Here is a 12,986-nt window from a genome sequence, read left to right as displayed (position 1 = left end):
TTATGGAAAATCGTGAAGATATTGGTCAAATTCATTTCGATCCACATCCGTTAGTTTTTCTACGGCCGCGAAATCGTTTAAATATTCCTCTCTGGGAAACAGTTGTGTATTCATACACTTAGTTTGGCTTAGTTTTTGAGTTGTTGGTATATAGGGCGGTTTTAGATGATGATTAAGTAATTGATCCTCTTTAAACTCAGTTTTCAGATCATGCTGATCGACTATGTAAGCATTACCGGCAAGTCGTAAAGAAGCACTTATCATATTACTGGCATCGTAGCAGAAAAGTTTAGGGAGATTTTCAATTAAATTAACACTTTCGTGTATCAGGTGTGTTTTGTCACTGCTGTTCGTGTAGGTGAAGGCATCTTTGGTAGAAAATGCCTGAATGATGGTAGAACATTGGGTAGTTCCATACTGAAATCCACTTTCACTCACTTGAGTATGAGAAGCGTCAGATGACCGAAGTCCGTTTCCAATCACCGAGACGGGGGCGATTGTGTCAGTAGTCGAGTAATGACATGGGGTTCCAGAATTCGAAACAGTGGCTGAGCTGTCATGACTTTTGGCGTTGACGATGGGCGGTAATGGTGGACAGACGGTGTTTTCAGGTAGTTTTTGGTTTTTAGGGTATGAGTCGATTACGTTGATAGTGTTGTAGCCATTATAAACCCACTTGCGATTTGATTCTATCGAGTTGTTATTATACGGTGCTATCTGGCAAATTCTTTTAGGAACTTTCTTCCGTCTAGGTTTGTATTTATAATTGGGGTATTTCTGCATGTGTTGTAGACGTAACCATTCAGCTTCATCAATGAACGGTCGTTTCTCGTCCTTGGTCATCACCTTCCATTTCTTGCCTAGAAGAAAAAAAAATGCATTTGAAAAAAAAAATAGAGAAGAAGCAAAATACTTGAAACACAAGGATACGGGTGCATACAAAAGGACGCGCAAGGGGGTTGGGATGGCCTAGTGGTCTAGAGTGTCACGCTTCGACCTCTAGCTGGCCGGTCACCTCTGGCTTGCGTTTGTGGTTTCGACCCCTGGTATGAGCGTATGTGGCTTGGAGATTGGAGCGTCTTCTCAACCTGGGTACTCCGTTTTCCTCCCAAGGGAAAGAACAACAAGCATGCAGACCGTAAGGTGGTTCAGTGAGTAAGGAACCGGATGGTCTCGCGTTCGCTCCCTGCTCCCTGTGATGGCAGGGAAAGGTCTTCGGGATTTTCCGGCGTGGCTTCTCCTTGTCATAACGGAGCGCATGAGAGCTGGAAATCGAAACAAGATTCCGTCGTATCGCCGTCGTATCGCCGCTGTCCGGGCACAATTTGCCGTATAGCACACTGCGGTTGGTGCAGAAAAGTAGGGTGTTAAACGCCATTTCATGGAAGCCTATAACTACTATTCGTAATTTCTACTTTTCACCCCTTTAGAACGCGAAAGTCGAAAATCGAAAAGTAGAAGTTACGACAAAAAATGAGCGACAGCCCGCTACACAAGCCAAATACTCGAATATAAATAGGAAATTAAGAAATAAACACACCGTGTAATTATTATAGCGCCCCGCTTTTTGTCGTGACTTCTTTTTTTCGAATTGCATTAGGCTTATTATGTCAACTTTCAACTTTGTCATATTTTTGCATTTATTCATGTCAGTAAGCACATCGCGATATTAGCGACCTATCGTTTTGGCTTTAGAGGCCATTACCCCGGTTAATGTAAGACTGCGATGACAAAGAAGTAGGCACAAAGAAACTTATCCCCCCACTATTATATCATATTCGACAGAATTGGCTGTTCTGATTTGCGATCAGCATTGATGACATCGACACACAAAGTATGATTGATATCTTGCTGTGGTTTATCTCTTCATTTTAATTTTTATGTTACCACACGGATGGGATTTAAGTTTACAACATAACGGTGATATTACAAACACTAAATTTGGTACCGTGCCAACTAATCATAATTCCACCATATAAAGATCAGTGACTAAAGGGTGTTTAAGTGCATCATGATCTTTTTTTAAAAACATTGCCTTGTGTTGTGCTGTAACTTTGATCGATATGTCCATATTATCTGTTAAAGATATTCAATAACAAGACGTCTTTACTAACGGCGTTAACCTATCAATCTCACACTTATCAATATCACTATCGACATAAATATCAATATCATCAATACTAAAATTACACATGACATTTCCCGCCTCGTTAAGATCACGGGAACAATGCCGCCAAAAATTGTATCTAGACAATAACATTATGAATTTGAATTACACAGAAACATTAAATAATATGGTCTTGAAAAAATATTTTTTACGAATATGGCTGGCAGTGACACCATTTCTCTATCATTGTAAATAGAAAGTAATATATGCACTTTTGGCCGTGAACTCAACCAGTAGTCATTGTTTTATCATGATAATATAGCTTCGACTTGTGAAAATAATGCAGACCTAAAGCTACTTCCTTTAGGAACGGTGTTTGATCAGAAGGACATCGTATGATCAGACACCGTTAACAACGGAACTATTCTAAACCTAGACGGGTTGTCTACTTTTCTAGAACAAACACCTATTACTTATCATTTAATAGGAATGTGATATAGCTGGCCGTCTGTAGTTACTTGGTTGGCGATTGTTGCTACCCACGGTATCACATATCAAGCAGCCTCTACTTCCAAACCAGTCTAAATGCAGGATGTCGGTGACTATGCATGGAAAGTGATTACTGTCATTGTTGACTCAACAAACGATAATTTCTGTAAGCTTTAATCGACTATCCAACCTCTTGGGTTTTCTCCGTATCCTCCGGTTTCCCCCCGCTGCCGCTAAAGACCATATGTTAGCCCCGAAATGAACAAGTTTGTGTCGAGTGGACGTTAGACCCCATTTATCTCTCTGTGTGTCAGATTATGCTACAATCGACTCCTTAAGTTCCATACAGCCCAAATCTTCGCGGCACCGGATTAAGAGACACACCCCTCCTAGCGATATAAATATTGTGTTTTTGTGCCCACAAGGGATCTTGTTCCTCATGCAAAATCAACAGTCACCACGTCCCTGATTAGATAAACCTAAACAAGGCATGTGTTCGGCATAGATAATTGGTAAAATAAGTCTATAAATTGAGCGTGGATTTAGTTTCACAACGTAAATTTAATACAGGTTTTTCAGGAAGTTGGAAATATATCTGCCCCGTGGACTAGTTTGTGTAAAAGGGAACCTAATCTGATACTAGAATATAGAGTTAGAATTCCGTGTTGGTAAGACATAATGTGGCTAGGCTAAATCTAACGTTATGTCGCCGGATGATCACCCGATTACATAAAACTCCAAACGCATCATTGTAGAAGTTTATAAATAGACATACTTATATGGTCCTATATAAGGTAATAAAAACAGGCGGTAGTCAAGTTCAAAAGCGCATCCTGCTAACTTTATGTGCAACCTGACACGTTACAAAAAGCTGGTGATCATTTACGGCTTAAAAGACCTCGTATAATTAGTAAAAGATATTCTGAAATTCTCTGATAGGGTGGATAACAAGGTGCAGTTATAATGCTTTTAATTAATGAGTTTTGTATACCACTCCTTATCCAATCAGATATAAATACGCAAAAATAAGTATTTAATTGAAAAAATATGTCTTGAATCTCATAATTTACAATAAAGTATCCAATTAAATGTTGACATTACTGATTGCAAGAAATTCGGATACAATATTCAATGTTTCCAACAATGCCTTGAAATTGTTTAATTTTAAAACCAACATATCTTACCAAATGAATGTTGGTGACTTAACATACATACCAAAGACCAACATAATAGTGATTTACAAGATGCATGAGATGTGATATCAGAGAAAGACGTGTATCCAAACAGTTACGCTCTGTTCAGATAAAAAAAAATATCACTGGACGAGATTACAGACCAAACAGCAACCTCGTTTTTATATGCGTTCTGGCGTTTGATTAAAATGTGAGCAAAGGTTTATAGAATTTTTAAATTAAATTAAATAAAACATGTCTTTATGAAGATCAGGTATAAAAGCAAAGGAATTTGAATGATCAGACATTTGATGAAGTAATTAAATGTACTGCCTGACACCTGCTAAGACATGTTCAACACATTTCCAACATATTAAATATCTTTAGCGTTCTTGCTTCCCGAGGGAGATCTGTCGAGGAAAAGTCATTTTCTTGTAATTGAGTTTGTCTATACGATCTACTCGTATTAAACCCTCAAGGTATACACGTAAAACATGTTACATTTTTTCCGCAATTGACTTACCAAGAATTTTGCTCAGATCTGCGTTATGAATATCTGGATTTTCTCCGGCTAATTTCTTCCTTTCATTTCTGGCCCAAACCATGAAAGCGTTCATAGGTCGTCTGATTCGTCGCTCGTACTTCTGGTTCATCACATCCATAGGAGTAATATAGCCTTGATCCATGAGATCTAATGTAATTTACTCAAATTAGCGCCCGCTATCAAACATCAAAACATATTTCAAAGTACTAAATACTCCTGCCAAAAATATACCACCTTAAGTTCTCACGGGTTAATCAGAAACTAATAATAGCACACGTTGTGGTATCTTTTGCATTTAATGTTAAAGTCTAAAATGTCACATGTGTCGTAATGAACACCTCAACCACCACGCAACATAACCATGTCAAATTGGAACAATATACAGTTTGTCTTCGTACTATAACTAAGATTACTTAAATTGGCTGGCCAATCATTTTATATTTTGGTGACCCCGCCAAACGACAGGAGCTATATGCAAATTTGGAACCGTATAAACGATTCAATATTGAAGTACCGGTGAGGAAAAATCCCTCTGTGCTCGCTTGGTTGGAGTCGTATAGCGGGCAGCTGTATCTAATGATAAGTGGCAACTAATATAAACAAGACTGATATTGTGGAGAACCGTCGCAGGAGACGGTTAACCTAAATCTTATAAAAGTAATACTGCGTTTCCATAGTAACACGACACTCAGATAACAGTTTGTGTGCATTTAGAGTAAGGTCAGAAACGGCACCCTCTTTTTTATGAAGAGAAAAACTCGAAATAATTATACTGTAACTTGATTCTAGGTAAAATATATGAGGCGAGATAAGACTGGGAGGTTTCTCTACTACACTGACACGATGGTGAAATAATGAGTAGCTATATATATAAGTAGCTATATATTTTCAATTTAATGTACATTGTACGTGTATTTCCTAGACGTCTTGGTGCTATTGTAGGATCGAAGGCATAATAACATCACAACGCATAGTCTTTCGGATAGGACGAAAAATGAGGTTCCGTGTACACATTTGCGTACACGTAAAAGAACCCTTGGCCGTTGAAGTAGACCGTAGCGCCCCCCCCCCCCCCCCCAAGCACTCTGTGTAATGGCGTGTGCCCGTCTTCATTAGCCCAGTCGGAGCAGAACAGTAGGACATTAAATCTCTTTTCATTTCATTTCAATTTACTATTGTAGTGCAATTAATAAGGAACGTACGATAACAATACCCGATTAATAGGGTTACAATAAACCATACAATATCCATACTACTCAACAGTGGTAAATAAATCTGTATCATATTACATGGACTATTTGACAACAGAAACTTGCCATACACTCGGAATCCCGTAGCAAAATAAGTGACCGATATCGACAGAAGAAGACGGATTAATTATAGCTATGCTTAACAACATAATTAAAACATCTATTGGGTGTTTTGGCGGTCTGGAACGGGACATGTATGTTTCTTATCTGGGAGCCATGGTGGCTCAGAGAGTAAAAGTAAGACGTTGGCTCAGTAACCTGAAAGTCCTGTGTTCGATCCCCATGTTAGCCAAAAAAGTTCATCTGATTTCCAGGCATAGAACCCCTTTGTCAGAGGGCCTGGAAAGGGAAAATGTAAAGTCGTTTGGATGGACGTAACACGAGGTCCCGTGTACACATTGACGTGTACCTAAAAGAGCCCTTGACAGTTGGATTTCTATGTAAGAATATAGGTTGTAGCCCCACTGTCCGTGTAAAATTTTCCCTCATAGCACACTGCATGACGTATGACCGCCATTTCATTTCATTTCCTTGTTCATCTGCTTTCTTTTTATTCTCGGAGGAATTGGGATTTCATATATTTGGCTATTTTCCCCACGAAGCTTCGAATAGTATTTGGTTGATTGGCAAACCTTTTCTTTGGCTACTTGCTTCTCCTGTAACCGTTTTCCATCCCAGTTGTGGAACCAACCCCTAATTGCGTGAACTATTAACACAGTTGAGAGAATAATGAGTCTACAGTATTGTAAATCTTTCTGTAATATAACATTTCCTTTCACTTTAAGCCATTTTGCAACGTTTTTCAATTTTAGAGACGTCTTTAAGGAATTATTATCGGATACATTTTTCAGCACAAATTATTGTCATCTGTTATTGGAGCTAGTTGTTCGTCCTGTTATTTCCTTAAAGACGACTTTAATGTGGATTCCAGCTATGTTTTATTATTGCTATAAAGAATTATAGTATCTGTTTAATAACAATTAAGTGGGTTTTTTTATCACGTAGAATGCACATTATTAAGGGTATTTTTAAAAGGTATTATTAATACCGAGAAGGGTGTATAGGTGTTGCGTTTCTCGTACCGATAAGACAATGAAAGCTCATAAAAAGTGGTCCTTTCCCATTCTCAACCCTATCAATAGCTGCAGCAGAGATTTTGTCCATTAATTACCTTATTTAGCTCGACGTTCTTGGAATGTTGACTTCTCCCACGTTCCAGGTTAGATTTATGGGAAAATTTCATGGATGAATAAAATAAAGATTTAATGTAACTTAAAATAGAACATTTATCTTAGAAATAAACTGAATCTTAGTAAATTCTTTGGTTTGTGCAAATGAGGTTAAATGAAAAGATCAACTTTTTATATGCCGACGTTCGTCTACTATTTGTTTGTGGACACTCTACAGGTCACATTCAATATTTTCATGTATTGAACTATACGGATTATGGCCCCTCCTGATTGTATGAAAAATCACGTCTTTAGCTTGTGGACACTGTGGAGGTCACAATTTTTATCCGATTTTGATGAAACTTGAAATGTATGTTTATAACCCAAGGATCACGGTTCCTATCGATATTCGGGCATATCGGACCGTAACTTCTTCCTGGATTATGACCCCTGATTGTACGAAAAGTCCCGTTTTCAGGTTGTGGTCCCTCTAGAGATCACAATATTTATTCGATTTAAAAAACCGTTCGAATATATCACCGTTACACCATAATGATGGTTGAAAATCGAAATTGCCCGACAAAATTGCAGCTCCCTGAACGCAAACAGTGTAAAAATATGTAATGCCAAGGTTGTGGAGCCTCTAGAGGTCACAAATTTTGTCCAATTTTGATGAAATTTAAAACACATGTTTATATTTTAAAGATCGTGGTTCCTTTCGATATTCGCGCATATCAAACCGTCACTTCCTGGATTATGGCCTCTGTACGAAAAATCGCGTTTTATTCTTTAGCTTGTTTTCTGTCCATCTCTTGCAAAAGGTGGGCGCATCTTGCATGGCAACCCATTTTAAGTACTTAAGTCTTTAACTTAATATCATCCAAAGTCTTCGACATTGTAAACATGAATTATTTGTCAATTTAAATCAACATTGATGTTGTGGTCTTAACGGCAAAAGATGGGCTTCTGATATCCAATATTTAAGACAAAATAAACATTGTTTCAGTGCCATTTGTAACAAGGGACTCGAAGAACTAGGCTAGACATATTCCACAAGTCATGTCAAACGGCGACGCCATATTCTTATCTGGAGAGCATGCACAATAAATACTATCGGTGTAGACTGGAATAACCAGATGCTAGAGATTGCCAATCGATTGAGACTTCTGGCGTATTTCGCCGAACATAACAGATTTGAAATTAGAGTAAAAACGGAAACGATTAAATGTAAATCAGTTTATATACTTTCATATTACATTATTATATGCGTTACGACCGATATGTGTTAATTTCTAGGTCCTAAATATTAGCGATTTAGCTCCTTTAAAACTTCACTGTCCCATCGACTTTTTGGTAACACGGAATGGTGGATGTTCTAATAAGAATAGAAAACGCATAAATCACACCACTGCTATTAAATTCAACATCTGAACTATGGACACAAATATCGCCAGAAAGCACACAGATCGTTTACAGATATTTATTCTGTATAATATTGCCTATGACCTAGACTACCACTTTAATTTATTTAATGTGTCTTTACTTTAGCATGGTTCAAAGCTTTTCTATTTTTATAAAGTCTTTACTTTCAGTAAGTTTGTATATACGTATGGAACATTTCGAGACAATATTGATTTTTTCGTTTGAGTGTGTGTGTGTGTGTGTGTGTGTGGGGGGGGGGGGTGTTAAAGTCACCAGCTTACTGGTCATGGACAAACTAAGTCGAATAAAGTCGAATATAACTTCGGTCCAAGGCCTGATAAAGGTATGTATACAGCCTGGCATTGTCTTCAAAACAATTGAAATATACGCTCCACCAACTGCCCTGTTCTGATTAGTTTGTCCCAAGTTTAATATCTTCTGAAAATGAGCATAAAAGATAGGTTGCAAGGCAACGAAACATACGCACACAGTAGCTAAATCGTCCGAGCAGTCGACAAGGGTTGTCGCACATTTATTCTTTTGTAGATCATTGGGGGCATTTATTTACAAGACAATTTCATACAGATCAGATAATAATTTTCGTCGTTTGAGGGTTCACAGGGTTCTACAAACTGAAATAAGGGCCTTAACTCTGGAAGTAATTTACAGAAATTGTTGAAATTTGACTGGCTTTTTCATTTTACTAATTCAAATAATGTATATAAATTTCATACAGATTGGATTATAACTTTTGCCATTTGAACGTTCACAAGTTCAACAAAGTAAAATAAGGGCCATGAATTTAGAAGTAATTGACAGAAATTGCTGAAATTCAATAGGATTCTTGATTTCACTAATTGAAATAATGCATATAAATTTCATACAAATCGGATGGTAACTTTCATCATTTGAGCAGTCACAAGGTTCAACAAGGGCCATAACTCTACAAGAAATTATTTGAAACTGCTGAAATTCAATATGATTCTTTGTTTCACTAATTTAAATGATGCATATAAATTTCGTACTGATCAGATGATAACTTTCGTCCTTCGAATGTTCACAAGGTTCAACAAAGTTAAGCAAGGGCTATAACTCTAGACGTAATTATTGGAAATTGCTGAAATTCAATAGGAGTCTTCGTGTCACTAATTTAAAGGAACTGTGTAAATTTCATACAGATCAGATGAGCATTTACAAGGCGCAACAAAGTGAAACAAGAGCATTTACAAGGCGCAACAAAGTGAAACAAGGGCCATAACTTCAGAAGAAATTAACAGAACTTGCTGAAATTTATTGTGATTCTTTGTTTTACTAATCTAAATGATGCATAAAGTAAGGTTCAATAAAGTAAAAAAGGACAATAACAAAGTGAAACAAGGGCCATAACGCTAGACTTAATTAACGGAAATTTTTGAAATTCAATAAGCTTCTTCGTTTCACTAATTCAAATGATGCATATAAATTCCATACAGATCGGATGATAACTTTTGTTGTTATAGTTATAGCATCCACAAGGTTCAACAAAATGAAACAAGGACAATAACAAAGTGAAACAAGGGCCATAACTCTAGACTTAATTAACGGAAATTGCTGAAATTCAATCGGCTTCTTTGTTTTCACTAATTTAAATGATGCATATAAATTCCATACAGATCGGATGATAACTTTTGTTGTTATAGCTTTCACAAGGTTCAACAAAATGAAACACGGGCTATAACTCTAGACGTAATTAAAGAAAATTGCTGAAATTCAATAGGCTTTTTCGTTTCACTAGTTTAAATGATGCATATAAATTCCATACAGATCGGATGATCACTTTTGTCGTTTGAGCGTTCACATGGTTCAACAAAGTGAAACAAGGGTCATAACTCTAGATGTAATTAACGGAAATTGCTGAAATTCAATAAGCTTCTCGTGTCACTAATTTAAATGATGCATATAAATTCCATACAGATCAGGTGATAACTTTTGTTGTTAGAGCGTTCACAAGGTTCAACAAAGTGAAACAAGGACCATAACACCAGGAGAAATTAACGAAAATCATTGAAATTAAATAGGATTCTTCATCTCACAAATGTAAACAACATATATCAATTTCAAAACAATCAGATGATAAATGTAGTCTGTAGAGTGTTCACAAGAAATTGTGGACGACAGACAGATGTACGAACGGGGGCGATGACATTATACGACCACATTTCCATGTGGCCGTATAAAAACTGTCTGGGTGTGTGGATTTTTAAAAATATTCTGATTGACGTTGAGAGTTTCAAAGCAGCGGTAAATGTTTTTAAAAAGAAAAAGTCTTGATATATTGTTTCCGGATGGAACGGTGATGTTGCTGCCTTTGGAGATAAAGGGGTGGTTGGCAATTCTCCATCTCTTATTAATTTGACATTTTGTACGAATTCTACCAAATATTCGAAAGGCTACATTCAGCATTTTACAATTAACACGGATGACGTTGCTGCGCTTGGGGATAAAGGGGTGGTTGGCAATTCCCCATCTCCTATTGTGGCATTTTGTACAAATCCTACCAAATTAATCCGGTCTTCTAAGTGTATTTTTCCCTTCGACCTTGTTTGGGAGCGTAAGTTTTTTTCTCGATGGTTTCTTTTTGAACAAGAGTCCCTGATTCCGTTTCTGGCCACTGGACCGTCGTCAGCATTGTGGGTTTGGAGAAAATGCTCTAATTAGCTAATTAATTCTGAGCGAAATACTAATTACTCGAATTACTCGAAGTATTCAGTTTTGACCATTACAAAAGTTATAGATAAGTCCCCAAATAAATTGATACATACATGTAAAATAGGGCATTATGATGCTTACATGTATGTAGAAAAAGTACTTGTTTGACTCAAGTAGATTCAGTTGGCTGTACATATTCCCTTTTGTGTATTCTACATTTAGCATTTTACAAGTAACACGGATGACCTTGATGCGTTTGGGGATAAAGGGGTGGTTGGCAATTCCCCAACTCTTATTGTGACATTTTTTACGAATTCTACAAAAATTAGTCTGGGCGCCAAAGTGTATTTTTCCCTTCAACCTTTTTATACTCCCACATTGAAATATGGACGTATATTGCTGTCGCCCCCGTCCGTCCGTCTCTCGGTCGGTCCGTCCGTCATCCACAATTTCTTGTGAACGCTCTAACGCCAAAAGTTATCATCCAATTGTTTTAAAATTGATATATGTTGTTTACATTAGTGAAATGAAGAAGCCTATTTAATTTCAATAATTTCCGTTTATTAAGTCTAGAGTTATGGCCCTTGTTTCACTTTGTTGAACCTTGTGAACGCTCTAATGCCATATGCAATATTTAAGTTGGTGAAACGAAGAAGCCTATTGAATTTCAACAATTTCTGTTTATTACGTCTAGAGTTATGGCCCTTGTTTCACTTTATTGATCCTTGTGACGTCAAAAGTTATCATTCGATCTTTCTGAAAATTATATGCATTATTTAAATTAGTGAGACGAAGAATCCTATTGAATTTCAGCAATTTCCGTTTATTACGTCTAGAGTTATGGCTCTTGTAATTCGAGTAATTATTATTTTTGTGTTGGACTAATTAGTTAATTTGGACATTTTCTCAAAATGCACTGTTCCATAAGAAACTGTCAAGAAAAAAACTTATGCTCCAAACCAGCTATTTCCTAATGGTGGTCGGACTAAATATTCGAAAGGCTACATTGAGCACGACTGTATTGCAATTCTATACCTGGCATTTCCACTAATTACAATTAACGTTATCCAAGATCTGTTTTAAATTTCACAACAGACTTTTATTGATTATATGAAAAGGCAATTCATGTCTACCATTTTAAAACATCAAGATAAATTACAAATATACACACCACTACAGTATACTGAATATTATTTCAATAATTCCCTTGTGCGTAAGAGTCTTTAGCAGGGAGGGGTACGAGCTTAAAAATATGTTTTAAGTTTCACCAAAATCGGATAAAAATTGTGACCTCTAGAGGGTCCACAACCTTCGTATTACACACTTCTACACAATTTTCGTACAAAGAGCGGCCATTTTGTCAAGCAGTTTCATTTCAGTTTTCCCAAAATTCAAAATCAACATTCATTATGGTGGAATGGTGATGTATTTCAACGGTTTTTAAAATCAGAAAAAAATTGTGACCTCTAGAAAATCTGCAAGCTAAAAATGCGATTTTTCGAACAATCAGAGGCCATAATCCAGGAAGTTAAGTTCGGAACCAAGATCTTAGTGTGTAATGGTGATATATTCACACGTTTTTTTAAATTGGATAAAAATTGTTCAATCAAGGCCATAATTCAGGAAGTTACGATCCTATATGCGCGAATATCGAAAGGAACCAATATCTTTGGGTTATAAACATGTACATGTATTTCATGTGTCATCGAAATCGGATCAAAATTGTGACCTCTACAGTGTTCACAAGCTAAAAACGTGACTTTTCATGCAATCAGGGGCCATAATCCATGAAGTTACAGTCCGATACATGCCAATATTGAAAGGAACCGAGATCTTAGATAAACCTATATTTCAAGTTTCATTGAAATCAAATAAAAATTGTGACCTGTAGAGTGTTCCCAAACAATTGTGAACGGATGGACGGACAGGGGCGACAACAATATACGTCCACATGAAAATGGGGAGTGTCAATTACGGATCAAAAAAAGCTGAAATTGAAGAGGCTTCTTCATCTCTTAATGTAAACAGTTTTAAAAAGATCAGATGAGAAATGTCATCTTTTCACAAGAAAAGGGTAAAATCAATATTATATTCTACTTTAGCCTACAAAAACAGGTACAAAACACATCAAATATAACAACAAGA

The 12,986-nt window shown here is 36.7% G+C and overlaps 1 protein-coding gene across 1 annotated transcript; it reads right to left on the bottom strand.

Annotated features, from left to right (window-relative positions):
• LOC126817940 (transcription factor Sox-7) lies at positions 1 to 4,760 on the bottom strand. Its single transcript, XM_050545112.1, has 2 exons — positions 4,292 to 4,760; positions 1 to 860 (listed from the first exon to the last, which is right to left on the bottom strand). The coding sequence occupies exons 1-2, from the start codon at positions 4,452 to 4,454 to the stop codon at positions 1 to 3; spliced, it is 1,023 nt and encodes a 340-aa protein (XP_050401069.1). The 5' UTR covers positions 4,455 to 4,760.
• Between the last annotated feature and the right edge of the window lie 8,226 nt (positions 4,761 to 12,986).

This window comes from Patella vulgata, chromosome 4 (assembly GCF_932274485.2).
Source record: "Patella vulgata chromosome 4, xgPatVulg1.2, whole genome shotgun sequence".
Classification (NCBI taxonomy): Eukaryota; Metazoa; Mollusca; class Gastropoda; family Patellidae; genus Patella; species Patella vulgata.
This window is presented reverse-complemented; position numbering and strand designations above follow the sequence as displayed.

Bases quoted from the DNA above. Each gene is read 5' to 3' on its own strand.
- LOC126817940 (XM_050545112.1), bottom strand. From the start codon at position 4,454: ATGGATCAAGGCTATATTACTCCTATGGATGTGATGAACCAGAAGTAC. The intron at 861-4,291 runs GTAAGTCAATTG...TTTTTCTTCTAG, and splicing joins AGATCTGAGCAAAATTCTTG to GCAAGAAATGGAAGGTGATG.